Source organism: Neophocaena asiaeorientalis, unplaced genomic scaffold, assembly GCF_003031525.2.
Source record: "Neophocaena asiaeorientalis asiaeorientalis breed wild unplaced genomic scaffold, Neophocaena_asiaeorientalis_V1.1 scaffold249, whole genome shotgun sequence".
Classification (NCBI taxonomy): domain Eukaryota; kingdom Metazoa; phylum Chordata; class Mammalia; order Artiodactyla; family Phocoenidae; genus Neophocaena; species Neophocaena asiaeorientalis.
In genome coordinates, this window is record NW_020172625.1 from 7,445,672 (window position 1) to 7,464,689 (window position 19,018).

General features: G+C 38.0%; 1 protein-coding gene across 1 annotated transcript in view; it reads right to left on the reverse strand.

Moving 5' to 3' along the window:
* TMC1 (transmembrane channel like 1) overlaps nt 1-19,018 on the reverse strand; it is a 129,063-nt gene that overhangs the window by 71,322 nt on the left and 38,723 nt on the right. The window contains exon 6 of the mRNA XM_024738997.1: nt 847-937. Coding sequence (XP_024594765.1) covers nt 847-937 — 91 coding nt within the window. The remainder of the gene's footprint in view (nt 1-846; nt 938-19,018) is intronic.

A 19,018-nucleotide genomic window follows, 5' to 3' on the forward strand; every position in this document is an offset into this window, starting at 1 on the left:
AAGAAGCCAGAAACAAAAGCATAAATGCTATATGATTCCATTTATTTAAATTGTAAAAACAGACAAAACTAATCTATGATATATATGCTGTATAAATATATATTACCGATCTATCTAAATATTTCATATTTAAGATATATGAACTTCAGTCACAAAACTCCCATCTTTATGGGAATATATTTAGCCTCAGGTGGTATAACATTTGTAAAGAGGAGATAATAATACCTACATACCTACTTTGCTGTGAGAATTAAATATGGAAAGATTTTTATATAAAGATTTAATTTTTATAGAAGGATTTAATTCAGTGCTTGGCACATAGTAAGTGCTAAATAAATGTTAGTTTCTTTTCTATCTTTTCCAAAGATCTATGTTTATATTGGCATATCACTTGTTTTTTCTTATTTTCTATCCAATCTACAGTTGATGTTCATGGTAGAGAACAGCTATATGGCCATGTAACTTGTACACATTTTGAGAAAGAAACCTTGACCCAGAATCCCTTAACTCCCAGGGAATGAAAATGAAAGGGGCTCAACCTTTTACATTTGGAAGTAATAAAAGCACACAGGTCAGTCTTTTGCCATAAATCAATGTTTATCGACTTATTTTCATTTTAACTCCTTTAAAGAGCCTTTTAGGACAATTTTTTTTCTGAATCATCCCTTTCTCCAAATTTCAGTAACGCAGAATACTCTTTATCTACTGTATATGTACCTATGTATAGACATAACGCATAACATTTTTTTCACTCAGAACAGAACCAATTTTACCACCGCTCGGGGGCAACATGGCTTCCACTGAGCATAAATGGCACCAACCAAATTGAGCTAAGAAAATACTTACCTTGCCCATCATCATCTTAAACGCAAACCACCGTTTTCCTTTTCCTTTCCCAAGAGCCCCTTCATTTTCACTCACAAATTTTTTTGCTTCCCTGAGGAAATAAAACAAAATAAGGGGTGGGTGGTGGTGGGTTGAGATTAATACAGTATAAAGGTAATGGATATTCAATTTTATTAGGTCTACTGCCTGATTTCTTCTAGACACTTTCAAACCCTTAACAAGTGAATGTAAGCTGAATTTCCTAACCTTGGGACTTGTAATGGATGTTTAAGTTTTTTAATTCTGGTCAGAAAGAATGAGATATTTCAGTCTCACTGGAGTCATCAAAAAGCAAGGAATTTATGCTAAGTGTCAAAATAGAGAACCCTAGTTCTCATTTCTACCACATACAAAATTGAATCTGAAGTTTACTTCAGATTCTGGCAGTCGGAATGTTTATTTTAAAATACTTTCTTTCCTTCTTTTTTAAGCATTGCTTTTTTAAAAAAAATAGGGCAGGGAGTTTAGGACAAACTGACACAGAACACACTTATTGATCTGGTATTTAATCTCATAAAAGCGATTATGACTTAAAACAGAAAAACCATACTCTGTAAAGCAAATGGGGTTGAGGGAAGAGAGAAAAGGAAAGGAATACTTTTTGGCCTCACATTCTGAAAGGGCTTCAAATTTAAACTTTAACGCTATTCCCAAATATTTGTACATTTACAGTAGTCACATTAGTGTCTTTGTGTTTGTGGTAAAAAGCATTAATTCATCAAAATGGATAAAGTGAACATGTTAAATATACAACTTTTGTAACCTTTTTAGTCATTTTTGCTATTGTTGCTTGTTTGAGATATGAAAAGAATTTTTAAAATAGAGGCAGTCCAGGCTTGCCTTGACCTCTCCAGGGCCATAAAATGCATAACCCAAGAGAACCAAGGGATAATCCAAACCTGGACATTGGTTCTACAGGTACAAAGCTGTCGTCAGTCAGGTGGCCCCTGGAATATGTGGTTTTACAGACAAGCCCCTTCAACACATGACTATAAATAAACAACACACAAAGTACTCTTTAAAAAGTGAAAAATGAAACTTCATCCTTAAGTTGGTGAAGGATTTTCTGTGTTCCTTAGTATCAATGCTAAACTCATGATTTTACAATACCCAGTGATGAAAACAGCACATGTCTGCTAACTTAGCTGATAACTAGAAAATGGTGCCCCATTACTCACCTGTGCATGTGCACCCACCCACGACCTGCCATAAAAACACAAGCACAACAGAGAAGACTCTCTTCGGTCATCAAACAGACTTCCCACATCATTTCCTTAATGGCAGGGACAATATCTTGTCCTTTTTGTATCTCTCACAGCACTGTTCACTACTTTGACCACAGGAGGTGTTTAGTAAACTGAAACCTTCTTGAAATAGACCTAAATGGCATAATTTGGATAGACAGAGACAAGGGAGTATCTAATAATTGTATTTTCCACATCAATTAATGCTTGAAGGAAAAATCATTCCTAGACTTTGGGATTGCACCCTTCCCTTCGGTCTTCTCAGATACTTACTAGGACAGCTTTCTAGATATGAAGAAGATTTATTAGGCTGGCCTTGTCAAACACCCTGACATTTGACATGACTTCTGGGCTGTGAAGATTAATTGAAAAACAGTTTCTAGAACATTCTACACATTTTAAAATGTTCAATAAAGCCCCATCAACAAGTATAAACTGAGCTCTCATGGCTGGGTTTTTAGATCCACGCAATCAAAAAACCGTTATCACAGTTAAGCTTTAACTATGTATTATAGAGATGATAAGACAGGAGTGAGTGTGGTACTTAGCAGACACTTTATAAAATGTTGAACTGATCTAAGCTGAAAATCAAGTAACCTGAGTTCTAACCCAGACTCTGTGATTTGTCTCTATAACTTTGCCCATGTTTTTGTCACTCTCTGTACTCATGTTAAGGAGCATCCCACTTCTCAGAGGAAAGACTACTAGCTCAGGACTCGCACACACCCGAGCAAGCTCTGGGACAGTTTCCTTCAGTTACTGTGTAGCTTTTAACAGGTCAGGATTCTCAAACAAACAAACAAAAATTGGGCAATTGCTTCCCTGCTTGCTGGGGTGGTGGCGAGAATAAGATGAGACTATAGATGTGAATGTGTTGAAGGAATTATTACACTGTCAATTCCACTGTAACACTTGTTTTGAAACCAAGAATCTGTTCTAACATGATTGTTTTATATTACGGAACAATTTGAACATAACACAAATTTTGTGTTTGCTTACATGTGATTTTATCTACAAGAAACACTGGGTGAATACAAGAAAAAAACACATCCATCTAAACCTAGCAGTATATATACAAAATGCACACACCTCATCAACCAGCTATTTCATGGCACCCCATGTGTTAGAAAAGTCACATCCATTCAGAGCTGGTGTTACAATGACCCTCCTTCCATGCTTCACAATAATTCACAAACTGCAATCTTGTCATTTCCACAAGCAAACTTCAGGTCTTTTTTAAGGTAAACTGCCATATTTATTGCAGTGTTTATGTATTTCTCAGCCATTAAACATGTGTAAAATGTTGCTGCCGTTTTCTTAAATTTCTGTCTTTTTTTAATGTGTCACTGATGATGTTTCTGAATATTGTGCCCCATCCCCATTTTTCCTGCAAGCCCTGTAGTTTTCATTACCCAATTTTTCACAGTGTAGAAATTTTTAGGAACCTATACATCGTGTTATAGCAATTATTTGGCATCAAGAATTTTGAAGTTCATAAAACCAAGTATAGACAGGAATTATCATATCATTCTCTATTATAATAAACATATATAAATGGAGGACCAAATATTCTTCTTAGTAGTAAAATCAAAATTTGTTTTTCAAATGTAACAAGGTGACTATTTTATGGGGATATCCACTGCTCCTGATGATTAGCAGATAATTAAAGAACATCAGTTTGGCCTATTAGAATTAGATCACTTTCTAGCTGAGTGGCCAATTAGAAAACATGACGGCTCTAAGCAGACAGGAGTGTAAAGACATAGCTATTCTGCTCCATATTTCTGACAAGATTTTAAATTTTGTGAGCTGATAATTATGTTACAGGAACATTAAACTAGCAAGATTTAAGAGAGAGAGGGAAGTCAGGGTTATAACCAAATTTAAGTCACCACAAAATTGATTATAAATTCATTTAACAAATACAGAAACTTATTTTCATGGCATTCATAAGGTTTCTTATCAGTTATTATAGATATATTTTCCTTTGGACAATCTAAACAAGTTTTTATTTTTTGTCTCTTAAATTGCCAATTTATCCCTGATACTAAGCATAGTTTCATACTTCTCTTCCAATTACTACCCTAACCCACCCTCAACATACATATCCTGATGGTTTTCAAATGAAAGACTGGACTTCACTCTACTCCACATAGTCACAAGTGCCCGAATGCCCTAACCGCTCCTCGATCCTTCAAGAGATCTTCCCCAGGTTTCATACCTAAGGGCTCCCTGACCAGCCATTCTAGAGCCTCCTGTTGCCCACTTCCCACCCTGGCCAAAATAACTACTAGACTCAACTCATCAGAAATCTAGGGGATGACTTTAAAACAAAGCCAGGGGTATGGGGTGGGCAGAGAATTGTTAAGCAAGAACAGATTCTTTTTTCTTTTTTTTTTAGATGTTGGGGGTAGGAGTTTATTAATTAATTAATTTATTTTTGCTGTGTTGGGTCTGAGTTTCTGTGCGAGGGCTTTCTCTAGTTGTGGCAAGCAGTGGGCCACTCTTCATCGCGGTGCGCGGGCCTCTCACTGTCGCGGCCTCTCTTGTTGCGGAGCACAGGCTCCAGATGCGCAGGCTCAGTAGTTGTAGCTCCCGGGCCTAGTTGCTCCACGGCATGTGGGATCCTCCCAGATCAGGGCTCGAACCCATGTCCCCTGCATTAGCAGGCAGATCCTCAACCACTGCGCCACCAGGGAAGCCCAAGAACAGATTCTTGATCCCCCTAATCTGATGCTCTTGGGATGTAAGAAAGCACCCTTGCACCTTTCCAGCCTAGAAGAGGGGATACTTGGGGGGAAGAGCTCAGTGAAAGAACACACCTTAACACTATTTTGGGGGCTGACCTTTACAATGAGCTGGCATGATTTCAGGATGGAAGAAAACTAGTATCACCCAATCCCATCCTCCCTGATAACACATTTCTTAACCAGAAGACAACATCTTTCACTGTGCTGTTAGAAACAAGATACAAAAAGAAACTAGTCAATATGGAGATAAACACTGACTGATACTTATGACACTAAAGTACCCATAACAGATGTCAGAATGCAAAAAAACCAAGAGCAGAGTCTTTGAAAACTAAAAAGCAACATATTTTCTTTATATTTTTCCTGTAGTGAGTCCATTTTCCTACCCATTTGTATTGATCTGGATAATTTAAAGGGATTTATCTACATGGCTAAAATGAAATAGGCTCTTGTGGATAAACTTTGACTATCTGGTGGCCTCAAACCATCCAAATATCTGACTGAAAAATGTGTGTCATCCCCTTGAATTGCATTCAACAAAAGCTGCCTGCCAAGACTGTAATCCAGTCTCCAGGTCTCAGAGCTCAAAGCCCTGGTACAATATGCACAGCTCTTTGAGCTGTAACCCCAGACCCAGGGATAAATAATTGAGCAAGGTCTATTTAATGACAATAATACCTGGCCTCATAGTTTATTTATCAACCCCTTGTGCTGGTAATTAGAATAATAAGGTTTCATGGGCTTTCAAGAATGCTTTCACAGTTAGTTGAAGGAGCACGCTTTGGCCTAACTTACAAAAAAGATAATTCACCTATAACACATGATACAACACTGATGACACAAGGGATTTAGGACATGATATGCTGCCTTTGACACATTCTCATCCCAGGAAACAGGTTAAGTTGACTTTTCTTTCCTCTTGTTCTCAGTTTGATAGTATCATTGAGCAACCAACTTATTGCTCAAGTAAACAAAAGACTTTTCAAAACTGGTCTTTAAGGCAACTGTAATCAAAACTTGTGCTCATGAACATTACTTTCCAGTAAAGGGATCAGAAGAATGAAAGGTCTCTTCCTAATAAACAATGCCATTTTAAAAAAAAAGTTGACCAATTTAAACTGACTAAAAGTCAGAACTCTGACTTTTCCTAAAATATTACTGAGTACTTGAAAGAAAGTTGAGGAGGTAAGAAGACAGTCTAATAGACAGAGATTGAAAATAAGGATTATAGGCCTTTCTAGATAATATAACTCCATAATTAGACTGGCAGAATTATTTTAAGTCATCCTAATACTGGAACTGAGAATTCAAAGCATGTGCTTTTATAATGGGGATGCTGGTGGCAGCAGTTATAATGGTTAAGATGCTCAGTTGTTTCATCTATAAAACAGAGACAGTAATAGCTATTCCACAGGGTTGTTGTATGCATTATAGGAAATAATGTATGTGATGTGTTTAGTAACAATGTATGTAATGCATCAATGGCAAACAGGAAAAGCACTATAAGGAGTAACTATTATTAACAGCAATAGTACTAACAGAGCTGACTTTAATTTTTATGCTGACTCTCCAAATTAAAAAGTTGAGCAAGGACTAGATACTTCCAGGCAAAACCCTGCAGAAAGCCAGTCCATTTCCCCTTAGATTGTGACCCTAGTGAGATGTGAGAATAGTGGGAATTGGTCTTGTTACCAAAAGAGCAGGAGAGAATTCAGCCTTACATCTGAGACCTGATGAGAGTGCCCAGGTGTCCGGCTGCAGAGCCCCAGCTATGATGCTGCTGGGGAGCAGGTATTGGTGGGTGCCAGCCCGCGTCCTGCTCCAGCCATGCTGTGCTGTTGCAGAGAGCTCAGGATGCTTGGACAGCTGGGGAGTCTGTGGTAAGAGACAAAAAGAGAGCTCTCTCCTTTGACTAGGGCCACATTCTATTCAGTTCTGCGACCTGTATCTTACAACTGAGACACAGATTTGAGTCCTGGCTCTGTCACATACTAGCTGTGTGCTCTTGGGGAGATGTTGTTGATCCCAAGCTTTCTCGCCTATAAAATGTGACCAGCAACAGTAACAGCAATGACAGTTAGCATACTGAATGTTTGCCATAAGCCAGGCACTATTTATGTCCATCATCTCCTTTAATCCCCACCAAATCCTGCAAGGTGGGAACTATTATTATACCCATTTCAGATATGAGGAAACTGAGGATTAGATCAGTAAAAGAAGTGTCCAAATTTACCCAAAGAGTAAGTGGCATAGCTCAGCTAGGAATTGAGCTCGTATGTCCAGTTCTTCCCAGAATAACATCATTATTTAACTCATGGGATTGGTATAAGGACATGTAAAAGTTGAGACAACATAAACAAAGCAGTTCTTGGTATATCAGGGGTAAATGGTACTTTTGATTATTATTCAAAGACATTTATTATTTTTCTGGGCAATGTATATGATACATTGAGTAAAACTTCAGAATAAAGAATGATTTGTATACTACCTTTACAACTATGTAAAAATCGTGTGTGTCAATGTCCAAAGACTGGGCAATTATGCAGATAATTAGTTCCTCTATTTTCTAAAGTTATAGTACTATCATACAGTTTTGTTTACAGTAATAAAATACAGATTTTTATTTGTTTCAAGGCACTGTGCTGTATGAAGAAAAAAAAAGAATGTGGCTCTATGCTTTTGTGTAAGGCATTTCTAATTCTATTAGAAAGCTAAGACATAGATAAATATTTAGGGCATCATCTAATTACTACCAAATGAATAAACAGTAAAATTAAGTGCTGAAAGATTCAGATGAGAGAGTGGGGTGGTTAGAAAGAACCTTGAACAAAAGGAGGATTCAGCTACATGGTCAACGTTGCAGGAAGGACGTTACAGCGCAGGGAAATGGTGTGAGCAGTGGTGAAGAGATGGAAATGCACCTGGGGTCTTCTGGTGGGTGATGAAGAAAACATTCTAAGTACTTTAGAGGAGGAGTTGGCATGCCCTGATGCCCAGTTAAGCAGTACAGAATTCACTCTGATCTCTATAACGATCCATGAGCATTTTGTTAGCAGGAAACTGATAAGTGCAGTACAGTGTACTATATGAAAACTGTTGCAACAATGATGTGCAAGATGAATTAGAGGAAAACAAAATGAGAGGCTGGATGTAACTTGATTTCTAATGCCTTTATACAAGCTGTTTCCTCTTTCTGGAATGCCCTTCCCGTCTTCTCCACCTGTTCTCTTCCTTTCCATTTTCAGTTCAACAGCCAGGCCAACACTACAGCTCCTCCATAAGGTCTTTCCTGATTTTCCTTTCTAACACTCGCCTCCAGCCCCAGTTCAGGGTGATTTAACCTCTGACCTTCATGTAGTAATTACCTCATGTATTGTAGTTAACCCATGGTCGATTTCCACCACTGCACTGGGATTTCCTGAAAGCAAGGTCCATGTCTTTTGTTGTAATTTCCCAATATTTAATATAGCACCTGGCACAGAAGTGAGTTTCAACAAATGCTATTGTAATGAATGAACACCTAAAAGAAGACTAGATGATAATCTGGCTGTGGTTCCTAAACTACCTACACCTCAGAATCACCTGTGGGATCTTTTAAAAATTTCAAAGGCCAGGTGTCCCCATTCCCAGACCACTTAAGTCACAATCTCTAGGGGTGGAACATAGGCATCAGTACTTTTTAACATCCCTAAATGGTTCCAACGTGCAACTAGTTAAGGACCAAATTCGGAACTAAACCAAATATTATTTGTTGAGAGTAGTAAATTTAAGAGATTTTTACGTGGCCAAGCAAGTTGTTGGAGGTTTGAGCTAAAAAGCTACTATATCAAATATGATTAAATATGATTATTTTGGTGTCTCCCTGCATTGGTAATACTCTACATATTTTGAAGCTTGATAAATTTATTTTGGTGAATAACTTTATTTTTCAAGTCCCTAGCTCACTCTTTATCTTATATCCCTAAAGAGTAACTGACTGAGAACGTCTGAAACAATCTGAAAACAAGGAACAAAGAACAAGCAAAAATGTTGTCTGTATATTCACATAACCTCTCACCCTATATATGTGGCTTATTTTGGTGTGCTTCCTTTTAATAGCACCACTTCACAGATTTCACCGTTTAAAATATATATATATGGAGAGAGAGACAGAGAGAGAGCACCAAGACTTCTAAACATTTCATCAGCAATAAACATAACAATAATCTATCTGTGCACAAAGAGTTCTTAAGACAATTTTTTCATCAGCTCTGATGATATTCATGGAGATGTGTCAAAGCCAGCTGCTGGTGTTGGTAAATAACCAAAGCAAAGCTTGGGTAAGTCAAATCTGTATTAAGTTCAAAGTTACCACCCATAGAAATTCTCCAGACCTAGGATAACTTCTTTGTTCCCCGGACTATGAAACAATGCTAATTTTCATGGCTGGCTTAAATGTCAAATAAAAACTCAAACATATTTTAGTTGTACCCTAGAGGTCAGTCAAGCATCTCAGAGTAATTTAAATGAATCAAGGGAGAAACAACATAGCTGGGCTTTAGTAGTTTAATAAAGAAAGAAAGCACACTAGATCCTCTTTCTACTTGCTTATGAAATCTTTTCCGAATTCTGCTCTACCTGGTTAATTTAAAAATCAATTTATGGTTAATAATTTTCCTTTGTATTATAATAGCAGGGAGAGGGGAAAGAAGACCATATAGATTTCCCCAGGAGCTAAAAGTTTCTGCGGAGTTTTAGATATTGGTCACAGCATAAACTGGTTTTCTGCCATACAAGGACACCAAAAAATTCTAAGATTTGTAACGTTGTCAGCAGAGACAATGTGCAACTAAGTTGCTATAAAGAATTCTTTCTCCATCTAAAACAATCTGTAATAGTAACTTCATTAATATCTCTCCAGATCTTATTAAGCTCTGTATCAAGGATTTTATTTTGATTTTTGTCTTTTGTTTTAATGAATCAATGAGCATGCAATTAACAACACTAATACCTAAAACAATACCCCTGAAAGTAGGGGTGGCATTACGTGGGCTGCAGAGCTCTAGGCCATATCCCTAAGACATTGAGGTATATCCCAGTCTATTGTTATTGCTTTGTTTTGAGCAGAAATGAGATTTAGGGAGAATGTGTCCTTAAAGCCACAAATGAATTGTAAGATCAAGAGCTGACAAGTAACAAGAAAAGTTAAATCTAAAATCTTACCTCAACTATTCTCAACACCAAAAATTTGCAAAACGTCAGTGTATCCTCTCCCTCCTTCACTGTGGGAAAATTGTACTCAGAAGAAGGTAGAAATAGCACTGAAAATACAGATTGCTATACATAGATGTAAGAAGGACCTATCAAATTCTGATCAATAAGTAAATTTATTTTATTTCTATAATCTTTTCATTCTCCTTTTTACTTAGCCATTTTTTCTAAGTATTTATTGAGTGTTTTATGTTTTTAGCAGTGAGTTAAGTGTTTTGAAAAAACTAAAAGAAACATGTAGATTCCTTTCTGAAGCTTAAACTCCATTAAGAAAAAAGAGATATAGGCCCATAAGATTGTTACACAACAGTGCTAGGCAGCCTTGAAGTAAAAAGGGAGAGGGCCCTGGAGGCTTGAGAGCTTGTTGAAGACATTGTAGATGAGATAAGAATTAAACTGGACATTAAAAGGCTGATAAAATTGAGTAGGCAGAGAAAGGCATTCCAGGCTTCGGTTTGCAGAAATTTCCTTAAGAAAGGAGATATTTCCACCATGAACCTCAAGTACAATCTCATATTCTTAGATATACCAACATTCAGGGATTGGTAGACATATTGTGCTAATTTTGCGTGATTCATCTGCATTCTAGTCAAACATGTTTAATGAATTCTGAATACTGTGAAACAGAAGGATTCATGGGGCACTGCCTCAGAGTGAGAGGAGCCATTCTGCTTTGAAAGGTTTGGTAAAATATTTCTGCACAACACCTGTGTCTTCATATTTAGCCCCTGGTCAACATTTCTAAGTATTGTGAAATATTTTTTTTCAAAATTTTGTGTGGTGATATTTAGGAATACTAGAAAGCCTTAGTTTTCTGTTAGAACAGTGTGTTCTGCCTTTTGATCCAAGAGTGGGCAAGAAATTTAAAATGATGGCAGTTCAGTGAGCTCTGCGAATAATTAAGACTACCTGGTAAATTTAATCTCTTGCCACAAGATAAACTTAGATCTGGAGTCTCTCCTGAGCATTTGGCAACACAACTTAGGTGAGGTCACCCACAGAGCATATTACACTCCTGTGTGAACTAGTCTTTCTGCTGAGTAGACTTGGAGTCTTACTATTTCACAATTTCCTTCCATAGCCTCCCTTTTAAGCTTTCCCGATCACTGTGACCAACCACTGGTCAAGAAACACTATAATAGTGAGTTCATAAAATATAAAACTTAATTCAGCCAAAGAATCATGTATCTTTTTTTTTTTTTTTTTGCGGTATGCGGGCCTCTCACTGTGTGGCCTCTCCCATTGCGGAGCACAGCCTCCGGAAGCACAGGCTCAGCCGCTATGGCTCACGGGCCCAGCCGCTCCACGGCATGCGGGATCCTCCCGGACCCGGGCACGAACCCGTGTCCCCTGCATCGGCAGGCAGACTCTCAACCACTGCACCACCAGGGAAGCCCAAGAATCACGTATCTTTTATAGATATTTGAGGGTAAATATGTATGTATATGTATAGTAGTATATACATATATATGTGTGTATATATATTACAAAATCATAATTAATATGACTCTTTGAAAGAAGTGATTTATATTTAACTTAAAAGTTTCTAATTTTCAGGACAGAGGGAATCTTAGACACATTATATTGAATATGGAAAATTATTCCCCTTTCTTCAGCTCATCTAATTTTTTATGATATTCTAATATAAGTTCTCCAAACTTTACTTTCAGTATATGCATTTTAATAAGGGGTAACCATTTTTATTCTATAGCAACAAGCTTAAGTCCCCCGAAGTAGTGTTCTACTTGCCATTTCTTGGTTATATACATAAAAACGTCCTCAAAAATACCTTGCTTATTATCTTATTATAAACATGATAAAGTTAAGGGTTATCTTCATAATTAGTACCTTATCTGAGATCTGTATGATACTCTCCCAAAACAACAATGATAAGCTTCTCAAATTAAGCTTATTTTGTGCTTATCATGTGCACATTTGCTTTCTTTTTACTGTTAATGTAGTATGTCAAATATATTTAAAAGCATTCCTAAATAATTTGAAGTCATAATTAATGAATTTCTCCTTTTAATCAGTTTTCAAAGATCATATATTTATGGATAGTCTAATAACAAGTTGTGAAAAATAGCTATCACTGACAGCTAAAATTCTAAAGAGTGCAAGTTAGGTAAGCTGCTGTTTATCAAAAATTTTTGGAGGCTAGGATACTTTGGCAAGCTGGGGAAATTAATTCAGTGTGGCTTACCATATGTGATACATTGACTGATAATACTTGAGAAAGTAGTGTATAATGAAATGCAATTAAGAAGAAGATGATATATAAGAAGGTGTAGAAAATGATTACCATGTGACAGGCATCATTCTAAGTGCTGTAGGTCTATTAAATGATTTAATCCTCTCAGGAACTTTATGAAGTACTACTACTTTTATCCCCATTTATAGAGGATAAACTCAAGGATGCAGAGGTTAAGAAACTTGTCTAAGGTCACAGCATAATGCTTGATACGTAGGGGACTCTTATTAAATAGTAGAAAAATTGGATGTCAATTTTACATTTTGATCAACAAAATTCAGCTGTACTAATGGCCTACAGACTCTCCATTCTTTGGATGAGAAAATCAATGTACCCAAGATACCTGTAATGTACAAGAACTAAAGGTCTCTGCTTTGGTTGAGTTTTTGGTGAATACACACTTCAAATGATTGAAGTGTGTATTAGTGGATGAGTACACACGCTTAAAAGTCCTCTTGTGTGGAATCCCTCATTCCTTCACAGTGGCAGATGAAGTAAAGGCCTTTTTGAACTAAAGTTGAAATCACAATTCTTGCCTATGAATTATATTAGTTTCCCCTACCAAAAAAGAAAAGAAAAGAAAACCAAAAAGCACTGTCGAAGGACGAAGAAAGATTGATTAAGGAAGAATGTTACCTTAAGGACTAGGTGACACTTTCAAGCACCTGTTTAAAAGTAAATGAAATTCTAAGAGTAACCTTCTTGGCTTTACTGGGTGTTTCATTAATAAATCACCAGGCCTAGTCTGCCAATGGACAATTCCTGGGAACTTGGGTCAGGGTGCTACAAAGCTCAGAAATTAAAGCAGGCAGTATAATAGCTAAATAAACATCTTCTTCATCAAAATAAATTATTTTAAAATGGCTTCTACCCAAGAGCCATTTCCATGCAAAAGTATATTGGAGTATGTACTTCCACACCTTAATCTATAAACTCATGGAATGATAGAACTGCTCCATCCCTAAAATAAGTTTCCTTAAATATCCAATTAAGTGGGTTTCTTAAAGCTATTTCTTATGTTAATAGGCACAGAAGCATTTTTTTCTTCAAATGAATGCTTTATATGGAAGTACATTGTATAGAAAAGAGAAACCACAGGTCTCCTCTGCTTGACGCTGACATGTGGCCAAGCAGTCCTCCCTCTGACCTCTGCCTCCTTTGCCCTTTATAAAGGGATTTCACCAAACTTAAACTCTGAGGACAGCACTTTGAAAATTATGGGCCTACAATCCAGTCTTTTTATTTTATAAATAAATAAACTGAGGCTCAGAGAGGTAAAGTTAGAAGTTAGAGCTTAGACCAGAGTCCAATCTCTTAATTTTCAATCCAAAACCTACTCCACTATAACAAAATAAAGTGGTTGTTTATTTAGGTTAAGTGATGAGGGCTTTTAATCTACCACATAGAATGTTCTGATACAGTCAAAGGTTTTAGTTTTCAGGATGACTAATAAGTAAATCTGTCATTTTCCATCCAGGTGTTTTATTTCACCTATGGTGGCTGGTACATTAGTGCAGTCACTTTTATAGGTAGGAAAGATCTATTCATCCAACTTCTGAGTTAAATCCATTAAAAACTTAAACATAGATTAAGGTAAAAATCCTTGCTGTTGGATATTTTTCAGTTAGATAACTAATAAAAAATACGAACGACCTTCAAATAATTGGAAAATCCACTACTCTTTCCCTTTTCCTAGCCCTGACCCCCACACATTCTCGCCCATTCAATAAACAGTCCACAGAATAGAATGTTCTGCTTAATGGAGTTTTCTGATTTTCAGAAATGAAGAAAGGGACGCTCAATCCTGACCGTACATTAATGACTTTTAGAGTAAAACTAAAAATACACATTCGTGATCTGGGCCAGACACCCCTGCCCCTCCACCCAGAGATTTTTATTCAGTAGGTTTAAAGATACATGAATGTTTGAACCTGTATCAATACACAGGAAAACATACATTGAAAAACACCATTCCACAGTGAAGGTGGAAAGGAGGTGGCTTCTCTTCAGCCCTAAGGAGCCAATTCTGCTGCCTCAAAAATGCTGAACTCGGGCTTCCCTGGTGGCGCAGTGTTTGAGAGTCCGCCTGCCGATGCAGGGGACACGGGATTCGTGCCCCGGTCTGGGAGGATCCCACATGCTGCGGAGCGGCTGGGCCCGTGAGCCATGGCCGCTGAGCCTGCGCATCCGGAGCCTGTGCTCCGCAATGGGAGAGGCCACAGCAGTGAGAGGCCTGCGTACCACAAAAAAAAAAAAAAAAATGCTGAGCTCCAGTTCCTAAACCATGTTTCAGAGTCCATATGGATTTACAACCCATTCTTTGAGGTTGGTGCCTATGTATTTACTGCTTATATTAACCAATGTTTGACCCTCAGCCCTGAGAATGCTCAAGTTCCTAGTGGTAGATAATCTTTCAAAATATGAGAACTTCCCCTGAGTCTCCCACAGCATCCTCAGAACCATAAGCTACCATTCCTGAGGCTTTACTCTAAAACATATCTTAAAACCTTGACCCTCTGTAAATTCTGTTTTAGAAGTTTCACAAGTTTTTCAGAGTCCAGAGGCAAATGGGAAGCCTCAGAACCTAGATACAGATCCAAACCTGTGATGAAAATATCTGCTCCAGTTATATTGGGCCTAGTGCCTTGGATTCCATAGACTTAGCCAGAAGTGATGATTGGAGGCTACTTCTGGGAATAACATAATCCTTAGACACACTCTCTCAGAGTTTGATGTCTGAATGGAATAAAAGGGTGGGAGGAAAGCTGCCTGACTCCCATGTTTTAGTAACACTGGGGTAGAGAACCTTTACTGCATGTTCTAAGAAGTACTGACCACTATCTAATATGTGATAGGAATCTGTGGGGGAGAAGCTCAGTACAGCATTCAGAAACCTACGAAGGGAGACAGGTCAGGCACTGAAGTACCAACGACTTTATCACAGAGGCTGAAACCAAGAGAATCAGGCTGACCATGGCCAGTGGTACCAGCTGTACAGAATACTGCAAAGCCAGAAAGCAGGAGCCGTTTCTGGCTGTGAAGAATCATCCCAAGACAGTGAGCATTGCTGACAGGTGAGAAGCCATAGTTGTTTTGTCTCTGGGCCTAAATCTGTGCTTCCATTCTGCGAGCTGGCTTTCACTCCAACTTGCTGAATCACTGTCTTGATAGCATGCCTAACTTGCTCCCCAGCTACAGGGGTAAGAGGCAGCAAACTTGAATGCTTATAAGGTCCAGCCAAGGAGCGTGAATAAGAGATGTGGCTTGTTTGGGAGCTGTGCACACTGAAGACGGAGTGCCCTGTTAGTAGGGGACAGCAATTGCTTAGCCCCAGCTATGATTTTCATGTAGGAATGGGGACCAGATTTTCTTCTTAACCAGGAGAAGCTGAACATCTGGATTTTTAAAATCTGAAATCTCCCACTTTTTAAAATTTAACAACAAAGAAAAAACATTTTTATAAAAATATACACCCCCAGATGATTAAAATGGGAAATTTTATGTTATGTATATTTAATCACAATTCTTAAAAAAACAATAAAAGAAAAAGAAACAAAAAGCATGTGGGCCAAATAAAAACCACCTATAGTCTAGATTCAGCTGCAGCCTCCCCATTTTCAACCTCTGCCCTAGTAATAGGGCATGGTATTGCCCTTCCTTCCATCCCAACCCTTATCTCTCCCTGCCTCTAAAAATGGCTTTATCCCTGGACTCCAGCCTAAGGCCCCAGGACCTGGAATCTGCCACAAGATTACCCTGTGGGTACATTTTGGAAGATCTGGAAAGCGGCTGACCGTGGATTCTGCCAAACTGTCAAGATACCCTCTTTTCTTTGTTGGAGCATCAAAATCAGTTGTCCATCCAGACTGCTATACCAATGTGCCACCACCCCCCAAGGCTCCTGGGGTTGCCTATGGCTAAGTCTGCTCCCACCTAGTCCTGCCAGGTCCTGTACCCTTCCTATCTCTCCTGTCATACTACAGGGAATCAGACAACACTGAGTCTGTCCTGAGATGAAATAATAATTACAACTTGTGTTTCCCAGCTTTGTGCTATGTTCTGGCACCCTGCTAAGTGTTTCATATGAAATAACTCACTTTATGATTCCAATAGCCCTGTAAATTAGTAAAATTTCATAAGAAACCCAAGGTCAGAGGGCTACACAATTCATTCAAATTTGCACAGGTATTAAATGGAAGATCTGAGATTCAAATTTAAGACTGAAACCCATCCCTTCTTCACTGCCCTATATGGAAGATGCAGGCAAAGAAGAGTGAGGGGGTACTTCTACACCTCCACGCAGGTGGAAAGGGAGGATTTTAATGCAGTTTCACACCACACTTTGACAGTTCACAATATTATCACTTTCCAATTTTACAACTTTCTATATACAGCTACCTGTGGTTCCCAGGTTTGGGAATTTCATGGTCAGCAATATTTCAAAACATATTGGGTAGGCCAAAAAGTTCATTCGGTTTTTTCCGTAAGATGCCTCTAGCAGCACTTAGTTGTCTTTAACTTCATTTGAAACAATTTTGTTAGACTGTATGTAACAGCTGTCATATCAGCATACATTAAAAAAAAAACTTATCAAAATTGGTGAGTTTTTGTGTAGCCATTTTAATACTGAAGATGGAAGAAAAAAAGCAACATTTTCGGCATATCAGGGTTTATTATTTCAAGAAAGGTAAAAATGCAAGCGAAACACACAAAAAGATTTGTGCAGTGTATGGAGAAGGTGCTGTGACAGATCGAATGTGTCAGAAGTGGTTTGCAAAGTTTCGTGCTGGAGATTTCTCGCTGGACAATGCTTCATGGTCAGATAAACCAGTTGAAGTTGATAGCGATCAAATAGAAACAATAATTGAGAACAATCAACTTTATACCATGCAGGAGATAGCCGACATACTCAAAATATCCAAATCAAGCATTGAAAATCATTGCACGAGCTTCGTTATGTGAATCGCTTTGACGTTTGGGTTCCAAGTAAGTTAAGCGAAAAAAACCTTCTTGACCATTATTTCCACATGTGATTCTCTACTGAAACATAATGAAAACGTTCCATTTTTAAAACAAATTGTGACAGGAGATGAAGAGTGGATACTGTACAATGATGTGGAATGGAAGAGATCGTGGGGCAAGCGAAATGAACCACCACCAACCACACCAAAGGCCAGTCTTTATCCAAAGAAGGTGATGTTGTGTATATGGTGGGATTGGAAGGGAGTCCTCTATTATGAGCTCCTTCCGGAAAACCAAACAATTAATTCCAACAAGTACTGCTCCCAATTAGACCAACTAAAAGCGGCACTCCACGAAAGGTATCCAGAATTAGTCAACAGAAAATGCATAATCTTCCATAAGGAGAATGCAAGGCCGCATGTTTCTTTGATGACCAGGCGAAAACTGTTACAGCTTGGCTGGGAAGTTCTGATTCATCTGCCACATTCACCAGACATTGCACCTTCGGATTTCCCTTTATTTTGGTCTTTACAAAATTCTCTTAATGGAAAGAAGTTCAGTTCCCTGGAAGACTGTAAAAGGTACCTGGAACAGTTCTTTGCTCAAAAAGATAAGTTTTGGGAAGATGGAATTATGAAGTTGCCTGAAAAATGGCAGAAGGTAGTGGAACAAAAGGGTGAATACGTTGTTCAATAAAGTTCTTGGTGAAAATGAAAAATGTGTCTTTTATTTTTACTTAAAATACTGAGGATAATTTTTGGCCCACCCAATATTTTGGGAAACAATATAAAGTTACCAAACTTCTATTTTGCCAAGTAAGGATATTTCCTAAACCTATCATTTAGCATCATTATCACTTCATTAAATGAAAACTACTTTGACACACACACATGCATATGCGCATACATTAATAGCTTCATGGAACCAGAAATGCGACTTGTCTTTGCCTTCATTTATGGCTGGTGTACAAGCACATGCATAAGTGGTTCCCAGCCTACAGTTGTGTGGTGTTCCAAAAGCTTTCTGGCAAGACCACTGTTTGGAACTTGGAAACCTTATTCCACGAAACAAAGCAATAACATTAGAAATGATGCCTAGGTTCCCACCTCATAGGGTAAACCTGGAATATCTTGTTTTATTTTGGATATGAGGTAACTGAGGCCCCAGAAGTTTAAGCCATTTCCTTAAATAACACACAAACTCTTGCAGAGCCAGGATTAGTAGTGAATTATCCTGATAGCTGCTTCAGTCCTTTTTTCATCACCAGAGACAAAAACACCTTAACATTATTATAGATACACTGTAATGTTTAACGTTATTAAATAGGCTTGTGGACAGATAGCTTTGGAAATTTACCACTGTTTATAAAAATTGTTCTGTGTAAAAACTGCAACCTGTATCACATCTGTGAGATGCAAACATGGCTGTTATCACAGACATGGTCCCTTTTATTCATGCCCCACTTCCCCAAACCACCATGCAAAGAAATATAGTGTGATCCTCAGAGGCGAATCTGCTTCCAATCCCAAAAGGGAAAGGGATAAACATTTGACTTTTCTTATCAGGAGTTTATAAATCTATGTGTCTCTGAGTGTGTCAAGACTCAACAAAAGAGTGAAATTGGGTCGCTTACATGTTACCAGGGAATAGCTATTAGCGTAATCCTTAATTGGAAT